The 16,809-nt window shown below is 40.8% G+C and overlaps 1 protein-coding gene across 1 annotated transcript in view; it reads left to right on the top strand.

The window, feature by feature from the left end:
- Positions 1-3,726: 3,726 nt before the first annotated feature.
- CLCN5 (chloride voltage-gated channel 5) overlaps positions 3,727-16,809 on the top strand; it is a 161,071-nt gene continuing 147,988 nt past the window's right edge. The window contains exons 1-2 of the mRNA XM_031445213.2: positions 3,727-3,899; positions 6,305-6,470. Of these exons, the coding sequence (XP_031301073.1) occupies positions 6,455-6,470 (16 nt within the window). The 5' untranslated portion in view covers positions 3,727-3,899; positions 6,305-6,454. The remainder of the gene's footprint in view (positions 3,900-6,304; positions 6,471-16,809) is intronic.

Here is a 16,809-nt window from a genome sequence, read left to right as displayed (position 1 = left end):
TAGGTATTTTATTTTAAAACTAGTATTTCTCGGGGCTAACACGGTGCCTGGCACAATAGTAAGGGTTCCAAAAAATGTAGAATAAAGAAATAAGGACAATACCAGAAATATTCACTTACTCCTTTATGTGGCGATGGACTCATAACTATTTCAGTCTGGATTTGCAATGACAATTTCAAAATTAAAGATAAAGTTGCTTTGGACAGGCAGTTTGGTGTCACCATGACCAACTGCTCTGGAGGTTTTTCTTTTGAAAAATGAACTCTAAAGTGCTACCTTTTATAATACAGAGAAACTCATTGTTTTATTCTTTCTTTATAATTGACTTCTAAGATCACCTTGTGTTTACTCTTTACTTTGGAAGACCCAAAATGGCTTTTGACCAAAAGTCTGTTGACCACTGTGGGGGGTGGGACAGGACATTGTTTCAATTTTTTCCAAGGAAGGGGGAGGAGAGTACAGGGTCTCACTTATGTTGATCTAGCTACACTCTTTTGCCCAGATCCACTTGTGACCTTGTATAGACACTTGCGGGGCACCTGGCTAAGGTTCTCATGGGCAACAGAACACAGTTAACAGAATCCATACCTCCTGATTAAATTATTAACTTTGCCTCATTAGCTCCACATTCTAACCACTTTGCTTGGATAGGTATTGCTGTACAGGCATTTATTACTCACCATATAATAGCTCTTGCAACACTTGTGGATCCAAAGAAGTTTTATTAATCATCACCACCACCAACAGTAATCCTAGCTCACATTTATTGTGCATTTAATCTTCCCCAACTGTTTTACATCTATTAATACATTTTATCTTATCCAATTTACAGAGAAGAAAACTGGAGAGTGAAACTTGAACGAGGTGACACAGTAAGTGTTTGAGTCCGGTTGGTTCTGAGCCCAGGCAGTCTGGCTCCAGAACCCATTCCCATAACTGGTTTTGTTTTGCAAACTGGAAAAGATAGAATGTTCTTTTTCGAAACGTACTCCTAAAATCCCCAACTGGAGCCCTCCAAATTGTCAGCGGTCAGTGGCGACACCATGTGGTAATCTGTGTGTACTGCAGCCCCTCTCATACTAAATCACTCCTGCCCAAGCTCTCCCAAATAAATCTATACTCCAAGTAAAGCTAATATTTCCTTACTTTACAGAGATAGTTTCCAACCAGATGCTCTCCTTCAACCCTATTTTGATGGTTTCACAGGAAAAGGCATCTTTCCCAAGCTTATCTTGTCTTTTGCATCTCATTTCTATCTCCCCGTGTATTTTATACTCCATTCTTTGCCCCCATTTTTTTTTTTTTTGCCTCTTCAATTTGTTTCAATAGTGGCTCTTCCTGCTTAACTTACAAATAAGCTCTGGTTTCTCCTATCCTGCAGTGACAAAAGCAAACAAGCAAACAAACCTCTCCCTGAACAATTACCCCAATTTACCTTCTTAAAGAAGAGTGACAGATGTTAACTAGACTTATTGTGGTAATCATATTGCAATAGATACAAATAGCGAATCATTTAGCACACTTTGAACTACTATAATGTTGTATGTCAATTATACCCTAATTATGGGGTGAGGGGTATAGCTTAGTGGTAGAGTGTGTGCTTAGCACGCACAAGGTCCTGGGTTCAATCCCCAGTACCCTCATAAAGAAAAAAAAAGCCTTCCAATAAAGGGATTACCTGCTCAAAAACCTTAGTTTTCTTTCAATCACTTTCTTAATTAAGTACATATCTCAGTCCAACACTCAGGATCTTCCAAAATTGAGACTTGATTTACCTTCTGGTTACACCTCCTACAACTTCCGTACACTTGTTTACCCTAAGCTTCAACCACAGAGGACGACTCAATAGGTCTTCATATGTGATTTGCTGCCTGCACACCTTTATAGGAAGTGTTACCCCCACTTACAATTACCATCATCAGAGGATTCAGCACAACCTGCCCCAATTCTTACATACTTATGGTTATTCTCCACCCGCCCACCCACCTATATACTGTGAGTGCCTGAAGGTAGGGACTAAATGTTACCAGGTGAGAAAGTAAAAATGAGCTTGGACTGTGAACGCAAAATCCTGTCCATTCATCAGGCTGCCATAACAGCCATAGATAAAACCAGCTGCAAATTTAACAGGGAACAATATTTCTCCCCACGACATGCTGCAGCTGTAAGAGAGGATAACAACCCTCTTATCTGAGTTACCGCCATGTTTTTTGTTCACTGAGAAACTTTGTTTTCTACAATCATAGACTATCAGAAACTTTGCTGCTTGAAATCGTATCAGTGAGAATAAAACATCCCACATTTTGTCTGGAGGACATAAATTTCTTGGACCCAGAGAAGCAGCCTCAATTTCCAATCCAGGTGCAGACCTTCAGATAAGGGGTATCTGGACACAACATTCCACATCTATCATTACTTTCTGGTTCCCAAGGAAACAGGACTCGGTTCACTTCGAAGTCCAGACCTGTCGTTGACCACTTCACACAGCCCTGTTTTGAGCTTACCAAAACAAAACAATGTTTCATTTAAAATTCACTTAAACTCCACCCTTCCCCCCAATACCATAATGACTCTTTTTCTTTGTTTGGTGAGATGCCCTGTGGTTTCTCTGGTGTGCAATCTCCCTCGTTGCAATGGGTCAAAAAGCCAGAGTCTTCTGATTAGATTTTTTGTCTTTGGTGGCCTTGGGCTGATTGGTTTAGGATGCAGGTTTTGTTTCCCTTACCACTTAGTTTGCCCAAAGTAGGCGTTCAAAATTGTTCACTATAGTAGACTCTGAATTAGAGTTCCAGGGTTCCAGTTAGATTACCTGGATTGATTATATAAATTCCGGTCTCAGTCCTGCCAATTAATAATTAGCTGGATCATGTTAAGTAGGTCAACGTACCCCCATTGGCTTGTTTTCTCTTTTGTAAAACGAGGGGCTAATCCTAGGGCAAGGGCTTTGGAGTCAGGTAGACCTAGGTGGGAATCCCAGTTTCTATCCCTTACTAGTCCTATGACATTTGCTTTTCTGAGCCTCTGTTTTGCAATTCTTAAATTGGAGATAATACCAAAAATTGCAGGGTAGATTTTCCAGTGCTGCTATGAGGATCAAGTTGGCTGTTATAAACATCACTGTATTTGATCACTATTCATACTACTACTGTTATGTGAGCTCGGACAAGTTACTTAACCTTTCTGTGCCTCTGTTTTCTTATGAATAAAAGTGGCGAAATAATAGTACGTACCCCAGTGGGGTTACTGTGCACATTAAATGAGATGAAACAAAGTAAAGGGCACAGAACAGTGCCTGACATATAATTGGAGGCTCAAAAATACGTGAGCTAATGTAATTAGTATTAGATTTCTACTACTAACTATTCGGTGGGCCAAAAGCTCAGGATAAACAGTTTTGTTCTAAGGACAAAACCAAAAAACCGTACCGCTGGCTCGACACAGTGAAACATAAGAGTATTTCTTTTTCAAAAGCAATTAACACGCCCCGCCCTGGGTTAGGACCCGCCCAGTCCTCATTAAATATGGCAGCGAGCAAGGCCGACCTACTGCGGCTGCGCGCGCGGAAACTCCTCCCAGCACCGCCTTCGCCACGGCTCTCCCCGCCCTGCTGCCTCCCGGGCGTGTATCACCTCCTCCCGGGCTCCGCGGAGGTGCGCGGAGAGGGCTGGCCGGGGCGCGCACGCGCAGACGGCGGCGGTGCCTGGCCGATCCCTGCGAGGCGCCTGTCACATGAGCCGCGCGCCCGCTCCGCTCCCCCTCCTCCCGGCTGGGCTGTGAATGAAGCTCTGCCGGCTACGTGGGGCGCTAGCTCAACTTAGTGTCCCGGACGCCAGAGCCGACTGAGCGCTCGGCCCGCCGGCGGCGGACGCGGGCTCCGCCGCTGCTGACCTCGGCGACAGGTAAAGACCAATGGGCTGTCCCGACCCCAGCAGGTCCCTGGTGGGCCGCTGGCCCCCGGCCCACCCTCGGATCACCCCCTGGGCGCAGCGACGCAGGGGAAGCGCTCCCCCGCTGGCTCGACTCCCCGGAGATGGGGCTTCCCCGTGCCCGGCCGCCGCCGCCTGGCACTCGGGGGAGTTAGAGCAGCCAGTTCTGGCCAGTGCAGGGCGGCATCTTTCCGGGAGCCCAGCCCTGTTCTCTGAGCCTGGGTCCCTGCGCTGTCCCAGCGAAGTTTCCTCGAGGAGCCGCGCCAAGCCTGCCTCGCTTTTGAATGGAGGAGGTTAGCTGCAGACGTCCCCCTTCCAGGACTGAGGCAGGGTGACTTTGGCTGGTAAAGCCCTATTGAGGCCCCATTCTTCTCTCTTGCTCTGGACTGGCAGGTTTGTGTGGGTCGTAGTGAAGCAGAGTCCAGACTCTCGGAAAAGTAGTTGCTGCATTTTCCTTTTCCCACTTAACTCGGGGAGCTGGTTCTCTTCAGACTTGCCAGGCTTGCGCTTGAGCGCCTTCACCCAGAAGGGGAAAACTTTACCTTCACGTTGATGCGCCTTTACCGTATTAACCTTTCCGAGCAAATCAGTTTTCTGCAGTGCCAGGTGAAGTTGTACGTGTGCCCGTGTGATAACGTCAGTGTAAGCTACCCCTAATAAGTGAGGGAAATCCAGAAGTGTGGAGCATGAAGAGCCACTAAGAATCTGCTTTACAGAAACTTCTTACGTTTATGAGCAGCTACACGAGTTTGACTTGGGAGATGTTAAATTCTCCTGGCCCCACGAGGCGCGGCTCAGTACTATTTAACTGCACGCTAAATACGAGGGGGAAAAAAGGCAAACCAAAACAAACTGTCCCAGGTTCCAGATAAGTCATCAGAGCGCTTTTTCCTGGCGAATTCATCCTGGGATTTTTGTGAGTTCCTAGTTTTCTTGGACTTTGCGAGCCTTTCCTTATCCAAAGCATTGTCTTTTCTCTCTTGGCTTTTTGGGAAGCACATTCACACTTTCGTCCTTTAAAAAAAAAGTCACTTAAAAAAGGCCAAATGATGGCTCTCATGTTCCTATTAGTCTTCAGTATGTTTGCGTGAGCGCTTTCACTTCGTTGGGTGGAGGTGTTGCTTATAGAAAAGCTATGGACATAGCAATCTGCTTTGAAGTTCACCAGGTCAAAAAGGTGAGGACTTTTTTCATTAGAAAAATCAGATTGGCTTGTATGCCAAATAAGAAAGATCAATGTGCTAATTAAGAACTTGTTTAAATGGACAAAGTGTTTAATATATTATTAAACCTCAGAATCAAACGAAGTAGTCAGACCTATCATTTTTCCCCCTTTCTAGCGTCTTTCATATCCTTGCAAATGGTATTGTCCTAAGACTGAATTTGACATTTTAACAATAGGAATTATCTGAAACAATTTGGCCTTACTTAAATTGGCATTCTGTTTTTGCATTTTTCTTTTCCTTTGGATCTTTTCCTGCCTGATTTGAAAAGCAATCTATGCTCCCTACAGGACATTGGGAAAGTGGGAAAGTATAATGAAGTGGAGTGGAGAGGAAGACCCAAGACCCAAAGGACATTGCTCTTCACTTTTTTAAAAAAACTTGAAGTACAGTCAGTTACAATGTGCCACTTTCTGCTGTACAGCATAATGTTCCAGTGATACACATATATACATATATTCATTTTCATATTTTTCATTCAAAATGGCAATAAACACACATCTATCAATATATATTCATGTTTTATTACACCTCTTTTCTTTTCCTCTATGAGATCTACTTGAAAACTTTAGTTGCAAAATTTGCTCTCCTTTCTAATATTTTTTTAATGTAAAGTTAGGCATTTGGGGGGGGGCGTTGAGGGAAGGCATGATATTATGCTGTTCTTCATTCCCCAAATTGTGACATTTCAATAAGGGAGAGACACTCAATGGTTATCTCATCCAACCAGTCATCCTTTGAGATTCTGAAAGCCATTTACTGGAGATCCAGTGATTCATGCAGAATCAGACAGCACTCGGTTGCAATATTACGCGATCTCCGCATTCTTTCTTTGGCTATACCTTGCTGCTTAAGAGGAAACTCGACCCTGTCCGTGCCTGCAGGAGGTAATTTTCAAGGATTTGAATGTGTTTTTTTCTATTTTTTTGATTGAAGTGTAGTCAGTTTACAATGTTGTGTCAATTTCTGGTGCACAGCATAGTGATTCAGTCATATGTATACATACATATATTCCTTTTCATATTCTTCATCATTATAGGTTACTACAAGATACTCATCTAGTTCCCTGTGCCATACGTTAGAAACTTGTTGTTTACCTATGAACGTGTTTTTGTTTTTCATATAGGTATTCATTTTTCTGTTGACACTTTTCAGGTTTGGGCCTTGAGCATCTTGCAGAAAACAAGACAACACAGCTGCTGTTGCATCTCCATCCCAGTCAAGTCTCCCTCCAAAACTGGAGAGGGGGGCGGGTCTGGGAACCTCTGAGCCTGAGATCCCAGCGTGGAAGAGAAGAGCAGCAAGATGGCCATGTGGCAGGGTAAGAAGTTAGCACTTATTTCTCCCACTGCTTTTTCCTCCTCCTCTATCCTCCATCCCAACCCAACCCCCAAGCCAGTGGCAGGCAGCCAGCTAGCTGGTTCTTTAATTTAACCCTTTGTCTTTGCTGGGACCAAGCGTGTTAGTTTAAAAGGAGTTGCTGCTAGCTAAAAGTTAAGATCATTTTAAAGAAGGGGTGGAGGGGTGTGTGTGGGGGGAGGGGCAGAGTAGCAGGAAAATGTAGTGCCAGAAGCATTGTAACAGAACTCTCTTCATTTGAACATGAGCTTGTGGGGTTTATGTGTGAGGAAACGGAGGACATTTTTTTCATATTTCTGTTTTTTTTTTTAATGGCAGTATTGGGGATTGAACCCAGGACCTTGTGCATGCTAAGCATGTACTCTACCACCAAGATATACCCAACCTCCACCCCCACCCCCATATTTCTGGTTTTTATTTGTTTCTGGCAAATTTCCATCATAATGTTCTCAGAGGTGGGGTAGACAGATGTCAGCACCTCCCTGGCTTCCTCTTCCCAAAAAAGATTTTAAAGGGTATCTAATGTTACAGTGTTTATTTTTGGTAATAGAAGGAAAATGCCTCTTTTCATACTGTGCAGCAACCTGAGAGCCAAGCTCAACTTGCCTAATGGATTATATCTCTTTGTGAACCTGTGAAATCTTACCACATATAAAGTTACTTTGTATTTCTGGTGGGGTTGCAAATTGCACCCTTTGGGAGAGTATCAAAATCTCCAGGGGTGGGGGGCATTTTTATGTTTATCGAAAGGGAGTATGGACTTAAGAAATGGTGGACAAACACTGCCCACATTGATCTGTGACCCGCAAAAGGTGAAGGACCTCTTAGATGGAGGAGAATGACAGGAGCACGAATATCTATAAATAGTCAACAGGTAGGTTTGTTGGTGGTCCGATGTATCTTTGAAAACTGTCTCCTGGTGGTTACAGCTGTCACAAGTATTTTTGATATGCGACGGTTGTCAATTTAAAGATACTCGTTGAAATGAGATTCGGCCTGTTACACCTGCTTTGACTCACACAGTGGGCATTTATCAGGGGCAGTTTGGATATTCTTGTTTAAGTCCTGAGACATCCTTTCATTCAAGAAGTAAAATACAGGGGGAGGGTAGCTCAGTGGTAGTGTGCATGCTTAGCGTGCATGAGGTCCTGGGTTCAATCCCCAGTACCTCCATAATAAATAAATAAACCTAATCACCCCCTCCCAAAAGTACTGATTTAAAAAAAAGAAAGGAAAAAAAAAGAAGTAAAATACAGAGATGCATAAGATGCAGACACCTAGAGAGTTCCTTGTCTTATGGGAGAGACAAGCATATAAACAAATAATGACGTCAGGTTGAATATGTGTTATCATAGGGAGAGGTATAAAATGCGATAGTAACCCAGAGAAAAGTGTGATGAACTCTGAATTTTGAGCTGGGCTGAACAAGATGAGTGGGAGTTTGCCGGAGGGGCGAATGAGAGAATTGCATTCTGGGCAGACAGAGGAGCACTGTTTGGGAACTTCCCAGTTGCTCGGTTGGCCTCGTGTGAGATGTGTGGGCCACGACCTCAGATGAAGCCGGGAAGGTAGTCAGAGGCTGGATAATAAAGAACCTTGTATATTCCAGGAAGGATTTTCCACTTGATCCCGAAGACAAAGATTCTAAACAGAGAAGTCACATAATCAGATTTTGTTTGCGAAAGATTACTTTGGCGGCAGCGTCGAGGTGGGGTTGGAGCCGGGGAGAGTGAAAGCCCAGAGCCAAATGGGATGTGTCCGGCATAGTGGTTTAGGGGAGAGATGGTGAGAGTCTGAGCCAGCAGCAGGGGCAGAGATAGAATGGGATGAATTCTAGAAACGGTCTGTGACTGGATGCCAGAGGAACCGAGCTTGGGTTGACACCCAGTTTGGGTGCCTGGGGATGGCGCCAATGAGATGGCCAACTTACAGGGTGGTGAGAAGGGCGTGGGCATGGTGGGAAGTCAGTGTCCTGCATTTGGTTTGACCTGTTCTGTTTGAGACACCTGCGAGCCGTCAGGTTGATGTTGAAAAGACAGTTCGGAGAGTCTGGAATTGGAGTTTGGGCTCGTGGGGCTCTAAAGTTTTGTTCCTAATGAGGCGTAAAGAGCTGGTGTGTTTTCTTTCTGCTTAATGGCAATGTCATTAAGTGGTTAATGATTTATTTGTTAATGAGACATTTTAATGGATCACAATTCTTAACACGAATGTCATAATTTCTTAATAAGTAATATATTTTTGCCGTCTTAGGCCCTGAAGTCTGATCTGCTTAAAATTACTTCGGAGGAAAACAATTTTTCTTGCATTAGTGAAGAAGGGAGTATTCCATATAAGTAACTGCAACTCACTCTCTGTTTTGTGCAACCTCTGAAGTGACGAGCATAGTTGCAATGATAGTTTGGGTGGTGGTATGGTAGAGGAGTTAAAAGTATGGGTCTGAGCTCAACTCCATTGGTTTCATTACTTGGTAGTTGTGAGATCTTGGGCAAGGCCTTCTCTGTCTCTCGGTTTTCTCCTTTGTAAAATAGAGGTACCAGTAGAACTCACCTTATAAGGTTGTGGTGATTGATTAAATTAATATTAAGCAAAATGCTGGGAACATAGTAAGTGGCATGTAAGTATGTGTGCCACTATTATTAGTAAAAGGTTTAGAATATTGTCTAGCATATAATAAGTGCTCAGTAAAATTTAGCAATGGCTGTTACTATTACTCCTATTCTATTACTGTTACTACTTCTATCACCATTATTTGCTATAGCCCGGAATAGGACTGGGACCCTCTTCTGTGGAGGGAGTTTCAGGTTGTCCTTGGAAGGCCTGCCCTGTAGTAGTCTGTTTGGGTCTTTAGGTAGAGGTTCAGATCTGAAGAGATCCTTAGAAAACGTCTAGCCCAACCCCTAGATGTTAAGCGACAGGCTCACAGTCAAACAGGATGATTGTGGTGACAGGACTGAAACCCAGGTCTCCTGATTCCCTATTCCAGTTTTTCTTTCCGTGGACTCGTGGAAGAGGGAATGTCTGGGTCTGTCCCCAGCTCAGGGAAGCTCTGAGTCAGTCTCTGGAGCTGGTAGAGGAACTCGAAGAGCTAGAGGAAGCCAAGTGTCGTTAATCTCTCGGGTCAGTGCTGTCTAGTTCCTCCATGGAGAATCTGATCAGAAGTCACATTCTTCTGAAAATTGGCCAACATTATTATTTTGGCTTCGTTGGATGGAGTCCTCTAATACATTTCCTGGCCACTTTAAACAGAGTGTGTTGAGCATGACTGAATAACTCAAGGCCATCATTAATAACATCAATTTGATTGGACTGATAGTCAAGAAAATATTGACGAGAGTACTAGCCAGTGTGGAGTGGGATGAGGGTGGAGATTGTGCTGTCAGGTGTCATTTATTTCTTCAATTAATATCAAGCATCAGTTGTGCACAAGGCACTGTGCTGAGGGCTAGAGATGCAATCAATGGTCAGGAAAATCGGCTGTGGTCTCTGCTCTCACAGAACTTACCAACAAGGATAAAGGCAGCATTTCAACTTGAAGAAATGCCTTGCTTAACAAATGTGCTGGAGTAATTGGGGAAAAAGGACATCAACATAAATTTCGAAGGTGTAAAATAGTGTTTCTTAAGAAAGGAGAGAGGGGCATTGGAATTGCTTTTAAAAATATTCCTACCTATAATTGTAAAGAATATGAAAATGAATATATGTGTATATGTATGACTGAAACAGTATGCTGTACACCAGAGATTGACACAACATTGTAAACTAACTATACTCCAATGAAAATAATGCAAATAAAAAATTAAAAAATAAAGACATTAAAATTTTTAAAAAAGGACCTATATGGTCAAAAAAAAAATATTCCTGCTCAGGTCCCATCCTTGCAAATTGAGATTCAATCTTAAGACATGAGCATTTAAAGAACTTCTGTAAGTAATTCTGATGTGTAATCCTGTTTGGGAACTGCTGCATTAAAGAATTAAAAGTTAAAAAAAAAGAGAAATGATAAAGGAACTCAGAAAATATAGGATATTTCTATAATCTTTGTATTTTTATAATTATCTTTATAATACTTGTATAGGGAATATTTATATAACCTTTATATTTTTATAATTATAGTCTCTATAATTATATAATAATAGGGAAGATATTTGTATGCATAATATAAAAGGTAGAATAGTAATGTCATCAACTGTATGAAAATTAAAAATTTCTACACGAAGTCATGAATAAAGTTAATGAGAAAACTAGAAATAAATTGCTAAAAGACTCTTCTTCACTAATTTCCCAATTGTCTTCAGTTTGGGTATTTATAGTGAACTTTTTTTTTTTTGTTCACAATCTTACTATTTTGCTTCTATTTTGCATATCCAATAAATTCTTAATATAAGATATTGAATTTTCAGCTCTAGAATTTCCATGCATTTATTTACTGGCTTTTAATTAATCTATAAAGACTTACAGTACAATAAGAAAAATACAAATATTTTACTAGAAATATGTGCCAAGGATGAGAGGAGAAAAATACATAAAAAAATCCAAATGGCCAATAAATGTGAAAAAATGTTCCCTCTTAGTAGCAAAGAAAGGGAGAAGTAAATGGTGTACCATTTTTTCAAACATAATTTGCAGTAATTAAAAAGAAATGAGAGAACACAGCTTTGGCAGAGACATGAGGAAGCAGGCATTCACATACATGCCTAGTGGGAATGTCAATTTGGCCAGATTTATCAAAAGCTTTTAAAAACGTCTTCACCTTTTGACCCAGTCATTCCTTTTCTTGGAGTTCATCCTAAGGAAATAATGAAGGTTGTGCACAAAGATGTATCAATAAGGATATACGTTGTAGCATTTTCTCTAGTGGGGAAAATTGATAACCCTTGCATTCTGATGAATCAATACAATGGAATTCTATAGTTATTAAAGATGATAATGTGGAGTCATACTTATTAACATAGAAATAGGTTCATGATATGGTGTTAAATGGTGGGGAGTGGGGAAAAGCAGGTCTCAAATTATTAACAGTTTAAAGTGTCGGCTCTAGGCATAGAGCTGGATGGAAATCCCAGCTTTATCAGCCACATGGTTGTGGGAAGTTACCTACCTGAGTGTTCCTTAACTTCCACATCAGTTAAAAAAGGGATAAAATAGCAGCGAACCTAACAGTTCCTACCTTGGATGCTCATCAGGATCACCTGGGGATCGCTGAAGCCCACCCAAGCCCAGGGCTCACCCAGGTGGATTAAATCCGTTATCTCTGGGGATGGGATGCAGTGCTCAGGAATTTTGAAGCCTCCCAGGTGACTCCGATATGCAGACAAGTTTGGGAACTGCTGAGCTAATACATAAAGTGGTTGCAAGGATTAAATAATAAAATCACAGTGCCTGGCATGTGGTAAGTACTCAGTACATGATAACTAGTCTTAGTAACTGTTACTTTTATTATTAATAGTATGATCCCATCTTAATCTATGTGTTGTGTCCATGTATGTTTCATATAAAAAAGTGAGTGACAGACACAAAAGTATTATTAAAAAAGTCTCAGTGATAGACACAAAAGTATTAAAATGAGAAATTACAGTTGACTTGATTTTTGCTTATTTGTGTCTTCCAGTTTTTCTGTACGTAACATGAGTTCCTTGTTAATTTAAAAAAATTTTTTGCATTCTCTTTTTATTGAAGTATAATCATTTTACAGTGTGTCAATATCTGGTGTGCAGCATCATGTTTCAGTCATACATACGTTGTTAATTTTTAAAAGTATAATTTCTGAAGGAAGTATCCGATAGATGTAGACAGCTTTATATACTAAAGTCTTTTATAAATCGTGAAAAATTGAAGGCATAATTTCCATAGTAGGGAATGTAAACAAATTACAGCAGGTCCACAGAGTAAAATATCTGGCTATTAAAAATCAAGACCAATGCTGAGGAAAATCTTCATGATATAATGGCAGAGTATGAAATTATCCCATTTCTGTCTTTTCAATTTAAGTGGGGATTTATATATATCTCTCTGTGTTGACATGTTACATGAACACCCAGGGATGTGACGATAAATACAGAATGGTTGGGAATTATCCAAAGTTGTTAAAGTGGCTATCCCCAGTAGTAGGGTGCATTTATTTTTTTCCTTTTTTATACTTTTATTTTCCAAATTTTATATATTAAATACATATTACTTTTAAAATGAGAAAACAACTTAATTTGGAAATGAATAGAAAATAACAGTGCCTCCAACAAGAAGTGAATTATGTGGGCTTCTGGATGACTGTCTCAGCCACTCTGTGCCCTCCTCTACCCCCAAATTAAAAAAAAATAAACAACCAACCAAACCCCTGGGGGGTTTGGTTAGAGCAGTTTTTTTTTGCTATTAATACTTCCTCAAGTACTCTTGTACTTTTTGTCTATCTCTCTTATTGACTCCAAAAACTCTTTAGGGAGTGAGATTGGAGACAGGGAGATGTACAAAAAGGGGGAAATTACACAGCAGAGCCCTGATTCCCCTCTGTTTTTCTCTATCTGCAGTCAAGTGCTCTACCACTGAGCTGTACCCACTTTTTTTCTTTCTCTATCTGGCACAGTGCCTCATCTGCAGCAGGTGCAAGAAATGAGCTCTTCATCTCTCCTTAGCGGGGCAGAACAGGTGCGGGGTGGATTATGGTGAAAAACATCAAGGGGGTAACCAAAAACTGTCTTTCAGGAAAATTGTCTCTAGGAGCCAGCCATTCCTTCCCAAGCATGCAGTGTGGAAGGAACATGAGCCTTGGAATCCAATACACTTGGATCTGAACCCAGCTCTGCCATTTGGCAACCATAGTTACCTAAACTCCAAAAGCCTCAATTGATTCATGGAGTGGTCAAGGGCAGTCCCTGGAGGAAGACTCCCTGGGTTCATATCCTGGCTCTATCTCTGCTAGCTAAGGGCAAGTTATTTCATCTCTTTGGGCCTCACCCTCTTCTATAAAATGGGGTTAATCATCATCATACCTGGGGTGGGGAACGGATATATGGTTCAAGTGGTAGAGCGCATGCTCAGCGTGCACAGGGTTCAATGCCTAGTACTGCCTCTAAAAATAAATAAACAAATAAATAAATAAATAAACCTAATTATCTACCCCCCCAAAAACCACCCCCCCAAAAAAAACATACCTAAAAGAGTATATGGCATCTCTCTCTACTATTTCTTACAACTGCACGAGAATCTCCAAATGAAGTTTTTAACCTCAAAATAAAATTTTAATTAAAAAAAAAAAACGGGAGCAAGAATGTTCTACATAACAAGAATAGCGTTTACACTCAAGGAATTATCATCTGTTCAATAATTTTATCTAGTATATAGCCTGTAATTAAATTTCATTTTCTCCACTATCCTGAAATATCTTTTATAGCATCTTTTGAGGGGACATTTAGTATCCAATCAACGAACAAGTATTTAATTTGATTATCTTTCCCTTTTCTCCCCTGTTGTCAAGTACAGTTCATTTTCCTTTGTTTATTTGTTTCATTTCAATACATAGATGGTTTTGAAGAGTCCAGGACAGTTGTCACTTAGAACACTCCTCAGTGTGGCTTTGTGTGATTGTTTTCTTGAGATTAGATTCCAGTTATGTATTATTGGCAAGAAAATTACATAGGTGATGTTGTGTATGTCCCACTGCATCACATTTTGGTTGAAGACATGTCATGTCAGTTTATCCCATTATTGGTAATCACTTATTAAGGTGGTGTCTGCCATGTGTCTCCATTGCTGAGGTTCTGTTTTTCATAGATAATTAAATTAAAAAATCTATGGCATGGTACTTTCAGACCTTGTGAATATCCTGTTTCCCAAACCATTCATGTAACAGTTTTAGCATTAATTGGCAATGAATTGTTGAAAAATAATTTTTCTGATTTTATCATCCCTCTGTTTTTTAAAGCTGGAATTCATCTGTAATTGAGTTCCCTTACATTTTAAAATTTTATTTTTTCTAATTTAACTATAGTTGGTTTACAGTATTGTGTTAGTTTCAGGTGTACAGCTTCAGATTGTTTTCCATTATAGGTTATTACAAGATATTGAATGTAGTTCCCTGTGCTATACAGTAGATCCTTGTTGTTTATCTGTTTTATACATAGTAGTGGGTATCTGTTCATCCCATACTCCTAATATATTCCTTCCCCTCCCCTTTCCCCTTTGGTAACAATAAGTTTGTTTTCTACGTCTGTGAGTCTATTTCTGTTTTGTAAATAAGTTGATTTGTATTAGTTTTTAGATTCTGCATATAAGTTATATCCTAAGATATTTGTCTTTGTCTGACTTACTTCACTTAGTGTGATAATCTCTAGGTCCATCTATGTTGCTGCAAATGGTGTTATCTCAGTCTTTTTTATGGCTGAGTAATATTCCACTGTGTGTGTGTGTGTGTGTGTGTGTGTGTACTGTATCTTCTTTATCCAGTCATCTGTTGATGGACATTAATGTTGCTTCCATGTCTTAGCTATTGTAAATAGTGCTTCTATGAACATTGGGGTGCGTGTATCTATTTGAATTAGAGTTGTCATCTTTTCCAAGTATATGTCTGGGAGTGGGATTGCTGTAATTCTGTTTTTAGTTTTTAAAGGAACCTCCAGACTGTTTTCTATATTGGCTGTACCAATTTACATTCCTACCAACAGTGTAGGACCCCCACATTTTTAAATTAAGGGAAACAAATTGCATCCCAAAGATAAATGCTCATTTTTTTTGTCTTGGGCAAATTTTCTTTTTTTATTGTGGTAAAATACACATAACCTAAAAATCACCACTTTAGCTATCTTAAAGTGTACAATTTAGTGACATTTCATACATTCACAGTGTTGTGCAACCATAGCTACTATCTAGTTCCAAAACATTTTCATTTCTCCAAGAGGAAATCCCCTACCCATAAAAATAATAATAATCATACCTACTCATCGGCTTCTTGCGAATCACCAAACTGCCTAGCCTGTTGTAGCTTTTCTGATGGTATTATAATTTCAACAGGAAAAAAAAAATCAGTGTGCTCTTAAAGGGATGTTTTGACACTGGAAAGGATCTGTGGAGGTGATGTTTCCAACATCTCATCTTATGAAGGAAGAAACTGAGGCCCAGGGAGACTCATTCTGGGGCTGTCACATGGTACCCAGAGCCAGGGTTAGACCCTGGGTCCCTGATCATCAGTGCCAGTCTATCTGTCTGTCTGTTTAGCCCTGCTGCCTTACACGCCCCCTCATGCCTCCCCCCTCCACCCCCCATGCCAAGCTTGGCTATTTTATAATTTTCTGCTCAGTGTTAGTCTTTCCCTACTATCGCTTCCCCTCCTTTACTGTGGCTTTGAAAAGATCAGGATTTTTTTTTTCCCCAGAAGAATTGTTTTGTCATTGAGGCTTCCAGGATGTGTGTTGTTTTTTTTTTTAATTCCCGTCCTTCTGTTAGCAGTTTTGAAATAAACTATAGGTTCTCATGTTTTCACCAGAATTATGATTCAAAGCTTCCTGTTTGATGAAATGCTGTGCTGTGTGTGGCAGGGCAGGGGGAGGGGGCACTAGAAAGTTTCACTACGAGTGGCAACAAATGCCAGATTCTTCTACTTCTTCCTACCCTTCTGTTAACACGGAGGTATTTATAGACCTGTGGTCAGAGCCGAGAAGCTGTTGTGGAGTTCATAGGATGAGGTAACCCCGTTAGTAATGACATATTTTCATGCTTTTCAACCCGGTACCATTCAGGGATGAGGTAGCATTTTATTGTATTTATTTAGGATTTCTGCCCTGACTACTTCCGTGAAGAGCAACACAGGAATTGTAACATAGAACCAAATCCAGGACAGGGTCTGTCGAGTGGCAATGAAAGAGATAATACCAGGCATGTGAGTTAGTTTGGGCACTGAATTTTTCTTTTTCTTTTTTCCTCCCCCCCCAACCTTTCCTCTTCTGCCCCCCCCCCAAAAAGGTAAGCACACTAAATGACATCATCGACATCTTCTGGCCAAAAAAAGTGCTCTGATCTAGAGGAACCCCTAGCCTTCTCTATCCTAAGTCTTCTGGTCCTTCCCCTGGCCTCCCTTGGCCTGGCCTGATGTGTGGCCACCTATGACTCAACATTGAATATTCCCAGGTTGAAATCATGATCTTTCCTGTTTAGCCTGAGAGTGGTGAGAGGCAGGTGGGCAGAGGAATGGCCACCATCCAAATGCCCAACACTGCCAAGGGCTTTTTTCCCTTGTGTTATGTATCCAGGTAATAAATATGATAGAACCTCTTCCTCTTCCATTTGCCATATTGAATAATTTAACCATCATCCAC

The sequence above is a fragment of the Camelus dromedarius genome, chromosome X (assembly GCF_036321535.1).
Source record: "Camelus dromedarius isolate mCamDro1 chromosome X, mCamDro1.pat, whole genome shotgun sequence".
NCBI lineage: Eukaryota > Metazoa > Chordata > Mammalia > Artiodactyla > Camelidae > Camelus > Camelus dromedarius.
Note: the sequence above shows the minus strand (reverse complement) of the source record. Positions and strands in the feature narration are given on the sequence as shown.